The sequence below is a fragment of the Akanthomyces muscarius genome (genome assembly GCF_028009165.1).
Source record: "Akanthomyces muscarius strain Ve6 chromosome Unknown contig_18, whole genome shotgun sequence".
NCBI classification, from domain to species: domain Eukaryota; kingdom Fungi; phylum Ascomycota; class Sordariomycetes; order Hypocreales; family Cordycipitaceae; genus Akanthomyces; species Akanthomyces muscarius.
The window spans coordinates 1,926,657-1,940,571 of record NW_026611618.1 but is presented as its reverse complement, the minus strand read 5'-3'; the positions used below and the strand labels follow the sequence as shown (position 1 = coordinate 1,940,571).

Below are 13,915 nucleotides of genomic sequence, written 5' to 3'. Positions count from 1 at the left end.
TACATACCCCATTGGTGACTATTACCCACCACTTCTCAGGCTTTCAGTCGGCAGACGTGTCGAGACTTGGGCTGAATGCAACTTCGGCCGGTGTTGCAGTCCTCGAGGCAGCCGTACTTCCATTGTCCTGCATGTCACGCTTCGGACACTACCACTGCGGCCGCCGTTAGGACGGCTCAGCACATTGAGATTGTTTCATGTTCGGTTGCAGCTACAGCGACTGATCTGCCACCCGTAAGTGTGTGTCGCCTTGCGCCACTGCACGGGGCCTACGTTGTGGCCAACTCCTATTCATTTGAAACTGCAGTGATAAGTCGTTGTGATGCGGTAGGAAGATCCCCGAATGCTCTGCACTACACCTCGGCCGCGCCAGCTTCGAGTTTGCTATTGCCATGGCTACTCAGGCCTGCTGTTCCAGTCTCGCAGCTCAGCGGCTCTCGCAGTGTATTGTCATTGATGCTTGCCAAATCCTACCTTTATGAGCCTTCTTTGTTTGCAGAAATATGTATTTGCGCGAGGTCCTAAGTGAGTACTCGAACTGCGACATCAGCAACAACTGAATGCATCTCAAGTGGCCAAATATTGTGGCGCTGTCGAAGGCTTTCAGCCAACGGTCACAAGACACGTCTTTCTTGTGGAGAATCCAAAAATTGCAGCCTCTCTTTGTAAGTGGCAATGCAAACAATCAGTTCCCAGCCCCCTCAACCCCTCAATTGCGGCGGCGTCCACCTAGAGGCAAACGAGATGGACCATTGAGACGCTGGCAGGATTACAATTCCCCGCTATTCACATGTACTCTTCGACTTCAAAGACAATATACTTGATACTGGATGTATGCGTGGCTTGTCAATATAATATTGTTTTCGCGGCCGTCTTCTTTGCCGTCACTCGCCCTCAGCATGTTCTCGGCCGACAACCGGCCGACCAAACATACGCGAGCGGAGCGGGACAAAGATCGCTGTCAAACCAGACCCGAGTGGAGTTGTGCTCTCAAAGGCGTGCTAACAAAGTAATCGCAGCTCTTTTGGCAAACCGGGCACCTAATTGAGGCTGGTTGTGATGTGACACTAATATGCCAAGTTGCAGCTGGCTACTGTCATTAGCGGTTGGCGGCGCCTTTGTCAAGACACAGGCAGGCTCACCAACAGATTTCGCCTGATACTATGCGCCGAACTGCAGGCTAAATACTCCGGCTGTCAGAATGTGATTGAGATGAGTCTGTACACTGAGGGCTCTGGCAGATCCACAAGCCATCTCGCGAAAAAAGATGATACTCAAAACATCACCAACTATTTAGTGGTGCAATGCCGGGGAAGGGGGGGAGACCATAGCGCACGAGGCTGTGTGGTCGAGTGATGGCACGGCGAATGCTCCTCATTTGCTTGACGATGAAGAGCGTACTGGCTTGAGCACGCAGCGGCTCGATCAACTCAATGGACGCTTGGTGCACCGGTTGGCAGCTGGGCAGATTACGTACGGACAGGCAACAGCATTTTGAGTGGCAAATTGCCATGCTGGCTATGATTTTGGCGCCCGCAGGGGGATCGCTTGCTTAGCATCCACCTGTAGCCTTGATTAAACTTTTCGGGCCAGACACGCCCGAGGGTGCGGCTTGCTCACGGGCCAACACATAATGGATACGCGGATTCGCAAAGGCTTGTCCGACAGACACGACGTCAACATCAGAAAGCACTTGGACTAGAGTGGATTATGATTGTTTGTCCCGCCCTATCGGCGAGTTTCACGGTCCGCGCAAAGCGATCGCCAACAACAAACGGCCGGTAGCCTAGCTCAACCACCATTGTGCGCATGGAGCAAGAGGTCGCATGCAGCTACTGGTAGAACATGATATGGCACTTTGTCTCCGGACTTGAATTGTAATGCTGAATATTGCTGAGGCTGAATCGAGTCAAAGCAGTGCGGGTATTGTATATCAAAGCTACCAAGCTAGCCATGTTGCATCACTGGCGAAATCGGTGTACCAGTACCGAGCTGAAGGTGTGAGCTAGACCGGCCCAACGTGGCGGAAAATTGCTGGTACACCGAGCGACCAGATCCCATGCTACCTAGGGATAGAATCGAGCCTGAAGCTACCCAGTATGCTGACCTCACCAAGAACCGTCAGTAAGAATGGATATGTCTCAGAAGAAGCCGTGCTTTCTATAATCTGACAATCGTCGAGGACGGCGACGTCGAAGTCTTCAAAGTTCGACGCAATTCATGCACGAGGCTTATTCGCAAGCTTTTGAAATAAACCCCTCTAACTAGCGTGAGTGACAGCAGACTCTGGTGCCTGAGTCTTGCGCGCTTTGTGATGTCTGGTTGAGGGTGGGCCATTTCAGCGACGGGGCGGGAGTGGGTGCATCCATCCCGTCACAATACTTTGGCGTGTGCCAGTCGAGCCATGACCTGAAACTAGCCCAAGATTAGCAACGCGACATTCTGTTCACTGGAGTGCACTTTGAGGCAGGGGCATAGGGCCGAAAGGCACCTAGCCAAGGCTAATCGCTAAAGTCAATCGACCGCAGGACCTTTCAGGCTATCAACCACTGCCTGCCGAAGCAAGACAGACTAGACGTGCCGCCCTACGAGGTCTTTGCCGCGAAAGGGGACAATTATGAGCGCCCGGGAGTTGGCCGACAACAGTCGGGACGGCGCGGATGTGGATTCGTGGCCCATTGAGTACCAGTAGAGAGCAGGAAACGCTGCAAAAAGTTTGCTTGTGGCAGATTGCGAGGAGAAAACGGCCTGAAATGTGGTGGAGGCCAATTACCTCTGAACGGGCTGGCAAGCTGGCTACCCAAGTGGCTGATGAGCCTCCTCCTTTTATTAGCAATTAGCAGTGCTATGGCAGCCCAGCAAGGCGCTGGATGATTTCTTGCATCCACCTTTGACAAGAGCCGTATTTTCGTAACCACAGAGGTTGACTCGCGTTGCGCCTCTACAGCCACATTTCCAGTGTGGCTGCCACTGGAATACTGGGGTGAAATTCTCGAAGGGTGGGAGAAGATCATGCATGAAGATGACCAGGGTCGGTGTTTTGACCGCAAAAAGAGGCTTCGCGTGCTGTTGACGGCTACCGACTGGCTGGTGAGGAGAGGATCAGAGCTGGGATGGATGGGTGGGCCAAAAGGGAAGGAGTTGAATGGCCTTCTAGAAGGCCACTAGGATAAGCTAGTCCCGGACAGGACGAGTGACGCAGCCGCCATTTCGGCCTCTCCATGCAGCCAACCAGACGGTGAGAACGTGAAGAGTCTTGCGACAGGAGACAGCCCAGCTCTCCTGACAAACTCCACCTGCCCGAACTGGGGATGCTAATCTTGGACACGAAATGCTGAACTGGGCCAGCCGTTGGGTGACGAGCTTGTACTCCGTACAGTGGCGTGGACAAAGTTGGTGGAGTCGACACATAAAATTACTGCCTGGAGGCGCACTCGCATTTGAGTCCGTCCATCGCCAAAGGAGTCGTATGCCCAATGCCGACAGGTACAGCGGCACAGTCTCAGAACTGGAGCTTGCAGCAGAAACTTCGTCTGCCATCACCAACAAGTCGGGATTTCGCAGCTGTGGCGTCAGGTGCATCGCCGCTTGTTCGATCTGCGGGTATGCCGATATGACGAGTCAAAATTTTTGAGTGATGCAATCGCCTAGAGTCCAATCCCGGTGGTAGAAAGGGCCACTGTGCAAAGACGATTGCCGGCGGGGTTCTAGAGGCGGTAACTAGTTGCTGTCTTTTGGCACCACCGGGCCACAGGCCCGTTCTCGTGTCCGCGGATGGCACCAGCTTACTCGGTACAGGGAGCGACATGGGCAGGCCTGACGATAGCCGATGGCATGCCCGGGCGGTACCAAAAGAAGCGAAAATTGCTGGAAGACATGCAGCTGCGAGGTAATTGCCGTTGTGTGGAATTGTGCGCTCGCCACGGGCTTGTTAGAGAGCAGCAAGTGTCATGTAAGTTGATGCGACAGTGTGAATGGCTAGATGGTACCCGTCATGAACGGATTTCAAGAACCAGAGCCTCAATAGAAAAATAACATAAAAAATCAGACGTCGAAATCCGTGCTGGTCCTGGAAATGGACACCGGGCATGACGCCTCTGCCGGCAAGGACGAAGCACAGCCAGGAGAAGTCGGGTGTCGTCTCGTCCCTGTCGGCAGTGGGTCGGTCTGGCGAGTTCCGTGCTGCAAGCTCTGGAGGGCCTGGCATCCTGGAGCCATCCGAAGAGGACTGGGCCAAGCACAGACCCTGCAAGGCACAAGGGCAGATCTCAATCGCCGGTGGAGCTTATTAACACTGTTCACCCTGGCGTCGTACTTGCGAAGGTCGTTGTCGATTGACTCGCGGCACGAGCAGGAGCTTGGAGGTTGATGCAGACGAGTTGACAGAATTGAGAGACACACGCATCGGTGTGTCAGTCGTTTCATCCAGAGGAAAAATTCTGGCCCGCGTGGCCCGGTTGGTTCAAGGAAGTTAGCGAATGCTGCGGCAATGGGTATATTTTGGCGCTGGACAGTGCGCTTGACGATGGAGGGTTGGTCGATCGCGTCGAGGCCGACTGAGAAGTATTTCTGGCCGGCATGAGGCCGAATGCGTGGCCCAATTACGGAGACGGCGTCTTTTTGAACCATGGGGAAGCTATTGATGAAAAAATGAATGAATTACGACTTGGGCGGATGAAGCCAAGGACGAAGAGGCTGCGCAAACGAAACGCTTTGCAGATCAGACGGCGTCTGATGCCAACATTGAAGTGTGCCAGCCTTGTATTGACCGCATGTGTTTGTTGAAACCACCTATATCTTGTTAATTTTCTACGATTCACTCTATCTTCAAGACGAACCGCGACGAGCAGACGAACGTAGGTGGCCACCAATGCAATTGATGTTGCTGTGCAGAGGAACTGCGTTTGTGGATGTTGATGGAGCTGGGGATCGCTGGGCGGTCCGAAGGCAGCGGCCGCGACGCAGTGGTCACTTGGTGCGTGTGGGCTGGCAGGAACCCATTTGGGTGGGCACAGGGCTCGAGTTGGATACTCGACTGGGCATACGATCAAGCATGACAGGCTGCCCAGCACTGATGATCAACGCGCCGCGCTTAGCTTGAACGGGAAAATAAGTAAAATCAAATTGGGTGCTTACCAGTTTGGGCGCAAGTAAAGCCGTGTACCAGTTGCCGGTTCTATTGCCGTCGCACTGGTTGGAGCGAAGGGCAATGTGAGGCCACTGGTGACGAGGCCGTGATCTCGAGCTGCCAGCGCTAACTTGCCTAGATATTTAGCGGGGGTGGCAGAAGGGAGAGAGCGGGTGGTAGCGCTGGAGAGCACTAGAGACGGGTGCAACGCAACAGCGCAACTTTGCTTGGCTACCAGCGATTGCAGCCAGACGGTATCAAGGCGACGGTCCAGAGACCGAGAGGCCCGACGAGGCCTGGAGGCAGCTTGACCAGTTGCCAGTGTCCACAGGGCCACTGTATTAGAAGGCTGGCTGGGGCGCACCGCTTGCGCAGCAGTGGGGTTGCGGGCGGTGGCGGCGTCCCCTGACAAGCCTAACAGTCAGAGCTAGCGGGTTCCATTCGGTGCAAGTTCAGGGCACTGTCTCCATTCTTTAGCGCGGCAGCTTTCAGACTCGAGTAAAAATACCTGCAGAAAGAAGGTACTGCCGCAAAGGAACCGACAGATCTTGACATGACATGACAGGTTCAGCGGTACCACTGTCCCCAGTTGCCAGGTAAGCCACACCGAACGCCTTTTCGTCCGGTGGACAAGTCTGAGTGGAGTGGGAGGCAAAAGAGAGGAGAGATAACGGGCGATGCTGGGACAAGGTGTACTCGTGTTGACGCTGGTGTTTGGCGAGGACTGGCAAGTACTGCTCGTCGTGCACCTCAGCTCTTGGCAGGCAAGGCAATATGCATCTCGAATCAAGCTGGCATACCAATATGACTAGTTGGTAGCAGGGAGTTAGAGTTCTTATGAGCGATAGGACGTACATGCACCAGACATGTCATTCTGTACAAGCGCTACTTGGCCTAGCCTCGTCTTTGGCCCGGCTTGGCTGCTGGTGCACGACAGAGCATCGACGCAAATACTTGCAGACACCCTGGGAGGGGCGCGGAGAGGGGACCTTTCAACGTAGTTTCTTGATACACACCTCCTCTACGCCTCTCCTGCAGAGACGCTATCCTCGTTGTAGCTTGGACATTGTGCCCTGCCTGAAGGTTGTAGAGCAAGTGTCGATGCTTTATAACAAGCTAGTCTTCCCGCCCCTGCGAGATGAGAGAGATGCTGCTCGGTATCGAATCATGTTTCTGAGGACATCCTGCATACACCGTACACTTTGCGTTTGATCCCTCTCACGGCTTGCACCGGACTCCGCCCAACGGTGAGTACTGATGACCCAGACGCGGTACTCTCCCGCTCGTGTACTGACCCCTGGCCGTGCGGAACAGGCCGAGAGACCAAGACCGGACCCAAGTCAAAGGACGGAATTATACAGACCACTTGCCCCGACTTCTATGCAAAGACGACCAACAATTAGAAATCACGAGTCCAAGAATCTCCGCTGCCTGCCAGAGATCGATCGCCCCCGGACGATTTCAAATAGATTGGAGCCCAAAGCACACGAACTTGGCATCTCCTGACGCCAGGGACCTGCAGGACCCTTTGAGCCTGCCTATCGTACGAACTTGATTTCGAGTCGGTACGTGGTTTCGGATTGTTTTTATTGTGTTTTCACTTGCCCGTGTCGTCATTTGCTTGCGGCGCCCCGTCGTGATGTGCAGCAATTTCGCAGCCGGCTGGGTTTGCAGCCCTGCGGGCGTTTGTCCATTGGCCCCGGCCGAGGAAGGCTTCCGCTGCTGCTGGAGGGGTCAGATCACGGCGAGACAGGCGGGCGAGCGGAATCAAGAAAGCTGCTGTTGTTTCCGGACAGATCGGTTCTCATCTTGTTTGCTCTCTTGCCAAGTGATTTGGACGCCGCGGGGAGCCTTTCTTCAGCAAGTGCTGCAAGTCGGAAGCAGCCTGTCTCGGTGTTTGCTCTTGTTCCTATTTTCTGCCCCGGCGCCGTTTTCTGCTCGCGCTGTTGGGAGACCCCTGCACCAGCCCCTCGGCCGTGGCCTCCCCAGGTCGGGCTGCCACCGAGAAGCCCCAAAGCAGGTGGCAGCCCCAAAAAGCAGCCCCAAAACGCAGCCCCAAATATCGAGCTCCAATTCCATTTGCGTTCTATTTTGAGGGGGGAGGTGATGGGGCCAAAGAAATTCAGACACAAAAGAGCTGCAAGAAATAATCAATCAGGGGGGCTTGATTGTTTTTTTTTTGCTGCACTTGATTCTATTTCTGTACCCGAGGCTCCGTACTCTCTCTGCCTACGGAGTACTTCCTTTGCCTTTTTCTCGAGTGAGACCTCTTGCCTTGGCAGCAGCGCCTGTACCGGTGACCCCGTTATTGTTTGCTCGGCGGCGCTGTAAATTTAGTACCTTGTACCCTGATTTACAGGCGTCTGCTCCCACAGCGCCCACAGCAGACCCCCGGCCCGCTAGCAGCTCCAGGTACCGCCCAAATCTCGAAGCTCCCCCCCCCCCCCCCTGCCTGGCCTGACATAAAGCGCGTCCAGGGCCCCGACATGGTGAGGGTGAGAAGCAAGACACATCCAGAAAGACAAGGAAGAAAAGAAGGAAAAATAATAACAACTAATACAAAGTTTATTACAGCTGCCGGCTGGCTTCGATCAGACTTCCAACCATCTCTCTCTGCCGCCACGGCTCTTCCGTCTTCTTCTACTTGCCTTCTCTGCCAGGGACATCTTCGCGGTGTCTTGTGCCTCGCTCCAGCAGGCCATCTCCCGAACCAGTTTCTTCCTCTTCTCTCCCTCTGACACCTCGGTTTCTTTTTCCGATTCTGGGTTTTCATCTACCTCTTTTATTAATCTCCGTGTCTCATTCGCTCGCATCACCATCACCCGAGTGGCGACTTGGCTGACCACCCCCGACTGACTCGCAAAAAAATCAGACACCCTCTGTGTCGGCTAGTCCGCACCGCTCCCGCAACCTGCAGGCAGAAAGCTACCTACCACCGACTAAGCTAACGTGCGTACCTTACCTACCGCCGCCGGCCATTCTCCAAGTCCATTCCTGCCCGACCAATCTTATCGCCAGCCATACAAACCTCGACCTGCCTCCAAGCTAGCTGGTCCTGCATCTTCGCTTCCCTAGCGGCGGGATTCAGCCTCTATCGTGCATCGGGTGCTCCGACCAAGATTTTGCATCGCGCACACTCGTCTTCTCTAGGCTGCACTCTCTGCCGCCTCACCATCGTCATTTCTTCCTAGACGCGGTCCCCCCGGCTTGCGCTGCCTCGTCTCTGAGACACGCAATATTGCCCAGTTTCATTATCTACACCACGTCTGCCATTTCTGCTTCCCGGCCGCCACAGCATCGACCTTGGTCATCATCACCTGCTTCTAATACCTGGCACCAGCCAACCCGTGCCCTCTGCGCCTGCTCCGTGCTACGCCGCACAAACGCATCCCCCGAGTGCAGAACCTGACCCCGTGCGCCAACTTCACGATCGATCTCGTCTGCAAAACCCAGGTTCCCGTTGCTTGCGCTGCTACGACCCGAACGGCCTGCGCCCTTGAACCGATCTCGAAGCACACCCATCCCCTCTGTCGACGCGTCAAGAACCAAACGCGCGTGTAAACCTCCCGCGTGGCTCTACGTCCTTCGCCGCCCCGGCCAAGCCCGACCACCGTCACACACCACTCTTGCTGTGTACGGTCCGGGCTCTGTGATGCTATCTGTGCTCCCCCAGGCGATGGACCTGACGAACGTGCTGAATAACAGAGGAGGCACTATAGTACAACACCCGCATCACTTTGCAAACGACTTCATGAATCAACAACACCATCTTGCCTTTGGCAAGCCTGAGTCCGACATGGATCGCTCAAACTCGCCACACATTTCCGATCATTCGGCCTATTCCGCCCACAGCATGCCGCGATCCTACCACTCGCCGAACGTCATGCAGGCTCCCATGCACATTCCGAGCTCCATGCCCAATGGCATGCACGTGCAAGGCTTTCCCGACATGCAACACATGGCCGCTGTTCCCAGCATGGGAATGACGCACATGCCTCCCCCTAACCCCATGGACGATGGCAAGAAGCAAAAAACACACCAGTGCAGTACCTGCGACAGCGCCTTTGCCCGCCGAAGCGATCTCAGCCGTCACGAACGCATCCACTCTGGAAACAGGCCTCATGCATGCGACGTCTGCGGGAAACAATTTATTCAAAGATCGGCCCTTACCGTTCACAAGCGCGTTCACACCGGCGAGAAGCCGCACCAGTGCGAGACGTGTGGCAAGAAGTTTGGCGACAGCAGCTCTCTTGCTAGACATCGACGAACCCATTCCGGCCAGCGACCCTACGTCTGCCCTTTTGCTGACTGTCAAAAGACTTTTACGCGAAAGACGACATTGACGCGCCACAAGAGCAACCATATTGGCACTGTCGAGCAGGCAGCAGCCGCGCGAGCAGCCGCTTTGGCAAGCGCAAACTCAAAGAACCTCATTCAGGCTCGTTCCGATGGCGATCACCTGTCCAGTCATGGCTCGCCTCTTACGACGCCTTCACCCGCACAGCGGGCCATGTCCATGTCTCCTGGCATGGACCTGGGCGGCATGAACCGTCACCCTGCCGAATTTCAGTATCTGCAGCAAGGAGGCCCTCTACCAGCCCACCTGCGCGTTGGCAGCCCGACATCAACCTCGAGCGGATACAGCAATCCCGGTGCTATGCGTCCAACGTCGCATCCCACCAGCTATGTTCCACCTCCTACTCTCGAGCCGAGCGTTGAGCATCACCAGCAAGGCTCAAACGGAAGCAACGGTGGTAGCCCTCACATGAGCAACATGGGCTGGCCATCGCCGTCACAGCACCTCCAATCACCGTCGCATCACATGCACTCGCCGTCGCATCACATGCAATCGCCTTCTCAGCATATGCAATCGCCGTCTCAGCATATTCACTCCCCTGTGGCCCAAAATGCTGCTGCCGGCTACGTTTATCCCGATCCCGATACATATCCTCCCAACGCGGCCGCGATGAACCAAATGTACTACAACCCACCGCAGCAGATGCGGCGACCTCAAAGCACTGAACCTGGGCTGGTCCATATGGCCTAGGTGAATCAACTGGACTTAAGCATCATGGACGAATAGTGCCCCCAAAAGAACAACAAAACAAAACTACACAAAAAAATGCAACGATTTGCTGTACTTCAACATTCGGAAGGCTATAGATTTGTTGGAGTGTGATACCCCCTTTTGCACTTTATTAATCGGCGGCATGGTGCCACACTCATTTATCAATGCGTGGGATGGGCGAGCATACATGTCACTTGACAAAACCCAAGCATTGTCCCCTGACGCGAGCATCGAACGACGAAGTGCGTACCACGCCATCTCAACGCCATCCTTTGCACCACCATACGCTGCTACTCTGTTTTTAATTACTATCGCCTTTTCAGAGCGTGGGCGGCACTTTTTTATTCATCACAGTTTTCCTTTGTTCGCATTCACTTGCTTTTTTACCGATAACGAAAATAGACTACGGGGGTTCTGCAAGGCAACCCGCAAACCTTTGATGACACTTGGGGCGCGAATCTGACTTTTGTATGTTTTTTTTATCGATGGCACTTGGCGGAATGGTAATATTCTGTTGTTCCCTGCCCTGCCCTGCGTGGGGTTTTCTTTTTTCGGTTGGGGCAATGAAAGGGGGAAGTAGAGCGGAATCTATTTTGCTCGTTTTTGCTATTGTGTTTTTTATGTGCAAAGTTATAGACAGCTGGCTTCGTTTTTCGCTTGCTTGTTTTTTGGAATTTCATTCAGAAAAATTATACCCTCAATATGAACTTGCACGATTGTAATGCCTCAAGTTGGGTGATTCTTGCTGTAGACGACTTGTGACTGTAGACCCGGTAGACACCGAGAAGAGGCCTACCCAGGTAGAGGCTGCAATGTGATGGATCGCTAGTTTTTCGCCCAAGGCCCTTGAGATTACGGACACTGTAAGTGAGGGTACTTTTGCAAATGAGCACAGTGGACTGGCTTGTCGCCGGGGCTTCATGATGGCTTCGTGAGGAGTACATAAATCTCGACCAGCTGCGGCACAGCTGAACAGTCATTGTGTATAGGTCTCTCGCCGGTACTTGGACGAAAGAGGCGCATGTGCTCAGTTAGTACATTTCCATGTCTGCTTCTGCGACTTTCGGAGGCCCTGTTCGTTTCTTGAGTTTGCTGGTCTTGCGAGGGCTGTATTCGTACACACTCACTCCGACTCGCAACTATTCGTACTTTTGCATCTCTCCTACTCGGATTGAGAAAAAAAAAACAATGAAAATTACGCCTCGAAAGACACCTTTGAGTTATTGCTTTCAGTCCAGTCACTTACACTTTAGGAATGGCTTCATAGCCTCTCTTGTACGACAAGTCTGACACGCTTTGGGACCTTCAATGGGCCTCGCAGCTGCCAGTCGCGCTCCAGACCTCACCCTTCCTCATCCTTCCGAGGGGCAATTACTCTTCCAGAGTGCTCCCTCTGACGGTGGCAACAGATCCTGCGAAAGGGCCTCCACCTTCCCATTCCTCGGCTCGAGATTGCGATGTTGTCTCTTTTGGCTCGTACCAGTCGAACTTGTATACTAGAGTATGCTGATGAACCGAAATAGTTTGATAGTCAAAATCCTGGAGAAACGATGACGAAGTCTTGGCTTTTGTATCACGCCATAAGAAAAACTGCTGATTCTTCATTAATTGCTTTCTTTTAGTTCTGGATGAGATTTGTGGCCGCGCTACCTGTCTTTGAGCGGCCGCCTATCCGATGTGATTTACAAATATAAAATGATAAAATTCAGCAGCGATTCTCCCTCATCTAAAATCATCTAAGGAGCCGAGGATATGCAGCCTGTCTTTTGGGGGGGGGGGGGCTGTTTCCCTGCCACCCCAAGACAAGCCTCCATGTTGTACGGTATGTGTAGATTTCGATTCTTTTCGGGTCATGCGAAATCGGCAACTTGGAAATAAAACGTGTACCCATTAGATTTCAAGTAAAGCGACAAAAAAAAAGACTTTTCAATTGAAGCAAAACGATTCTCCAAAAGGACCTCTACAAGCCCACGTATTGCATCATCCAGTCCATACTAACTGCCTAGCCAAAGAAGGAAAGCATTGCGGAACACAAAAACACTGAATGAGTGGCGTTTTCGTTCTTTTCATGTTTTTATGAATTGCACCAGTACAATATCTAGTTCGGGAACGCGCCGCATTACGGTGGCATCCATGTCTTGCGTGGCGCACGCGGCGTGACTTTGAATTAATAAACATGCATCATGTACTGGCCGCCCTGGTTTGCTTTAGTCGGGACGGTCAGGGTTCATGTTTACTCTAGACGATGGGGGGGAAAAAGTCCAGTGTTTTATGCTCGCTAATCTGTCGACCCCGGTACCCTGTTCATTGCAGCGGGGGCTTTGCATATATTGGTTTGCGATGTGTGTTTTTGCTGTTTTTTTCTCTCGGGTACACACCGAGTTTTCGTGTTCGACCGGGCCCCACGACCGGGTCGGCCGGGCACGAGCGCCGAGATGGGGGACAACAATACAACTAGGAAGCACAGAATTCGGCCAAGGACTTGTGCAAATAGCGTAATCCTGTCCGCGGAACTGATGGGAACAATGGGAGATGTGAGGCGGGCGGCGAATAACTGGCTGGAGAATGCAGAGGAATAAATGAATTGTAATCACATCTGCTCCCCCCCGTCAATATCGTCGTGATACCCCCACTTCAGCACGGCTTGCTACGTCGTCTGTCTCCTTGCGGCGCATGCATGTGAGGGGAAAAAAGGAGCTCATTTGAAATGCTAAAGGAGGCATGGGGAGGTAATGGCTTGCCCAGCTGAGGTACGGCGGTTGGGCCTAGCCGTTCGGAGCACCGTCCGAGTGCATGGTTGGTTGCCCGTTGGCTGCGTGTCTCGCAACTGGGCCTGCCAAAACGACTTTGTGTGGGATGGAAGAAGCTCGCCGGCCGGCAGCAAAACAAAAATGCCAAGTGATGATCTGGCGGGCCTGGATCAGGCCGTGCCAGAATGAAAAGTGATGCGCAATATTGATTATTGTGGATTGGCACCTTGTCATCGCCCAAGAGCAAAAACAGGAAGGCATTCTAGAATCTCCTCTGTGACAGGATCAGTCAATAGGTACATGAACAGGTGTTGTCTTGGTTTTCCAGCCACAAAAGCTGCTTGATGCACAACGAAACAAGAAAACGAGACGCGACATAAAGTGATCGGCCAGCTAGGTCTGTGCCGGAAGCAATGAGACCCGGCCAGTGGAGGAGGAAGGACGGGGCCGTCGTCTCCTCAGAAAACGACAGGCCAAACTCTAGTTAGCTGTCTACGCAAGTACGTTGCTGTCGTCGGCTGGTGGGGGAGGACGACGGACGGCGGTGGGGGTCGGAAAACAAATCCAAGTAATGCTGCGACAAGTATGACAAGTCATAGAAACGTGTGACACGGTTGCTCATAATATGACCAAAGACGTGTGTAGACGTCAAGTGCCGTTGGGACAAGCTTTGTGGACGGATGCTGGCTCCGTGGTATCTACTCCGCTGGGCGTCTACAGATTACTCCGAATACTAATCAGCTAAAACAACGATGGTCGCCAAGACGGTGCGTCTTGGCTCCTCCCGCTAGCTCCAAGCATTAAAAAAAAAAAAAAAAACGTCCAAACGGGTCTCGGGTCCCTACAAATCAGATTGCTCTGCACGAAACAGCCGATACATGCATCCATGGCTAGGATGTCGGTCGTGGCGCTTTCTGTGGCACAACGCTCACGTCTCCCCCCCGGGCGGGCCTGGAACACAAATCAGAT

At 53.5% G+C, this 13,915-nt stretch overlaps 2 protein-coding genes across 2 annotated transcripts; one reads left to right on the top strand and one right to left on the bottom strand.

Moving 5' to 3' along the window:
• Positions 1 to 4,720: 4,720 nt before the first annotated feature.
• Positions 4,721 to 5,683, bottom strand: LMH87_009101 (uncharacterized protein; the record flags this gene model as incomplete). The annotated part of the gene is made up of 6 exons (XM_056202379.1): positions 4,721 to 4,791; positions 4,857 to 4,898; positions 5,046 to 5,071; positions 5,137 to 5,263; positions 5,548 to 5,588; positions 5,637 to 5,683. The coding sequence occupies 6 exons, from the start codon at positions 5,681 to 5,683 to the stop codon at positions 4,721 to 4,723; spliced, it is 354 nt and encodes a 117-aa protein (XP_056056949.1).
• A 3,097-nt stretch (positions 5,684 to 8,780) lies between these two features.
• LMH87_009100 (uncharacterized protein) lies at positions 8,781 to 10,175 on the top strand (the record flags this gene model as incomplete). The annotated part of the gene is made up of 1 exon (XM_056202378.1): positions 8,781 to 10,175. One exon carries the CDS (start codon positions 8,781 to 8,783, stop codon positions 10,173 to 10,175), a length of 1,395 nt encoding a protein of 464 aa, XP_056056948.1.
• Between the last annotated feature and the right edge of the window lie 3,740 nt (positions 10,176 to 13,915).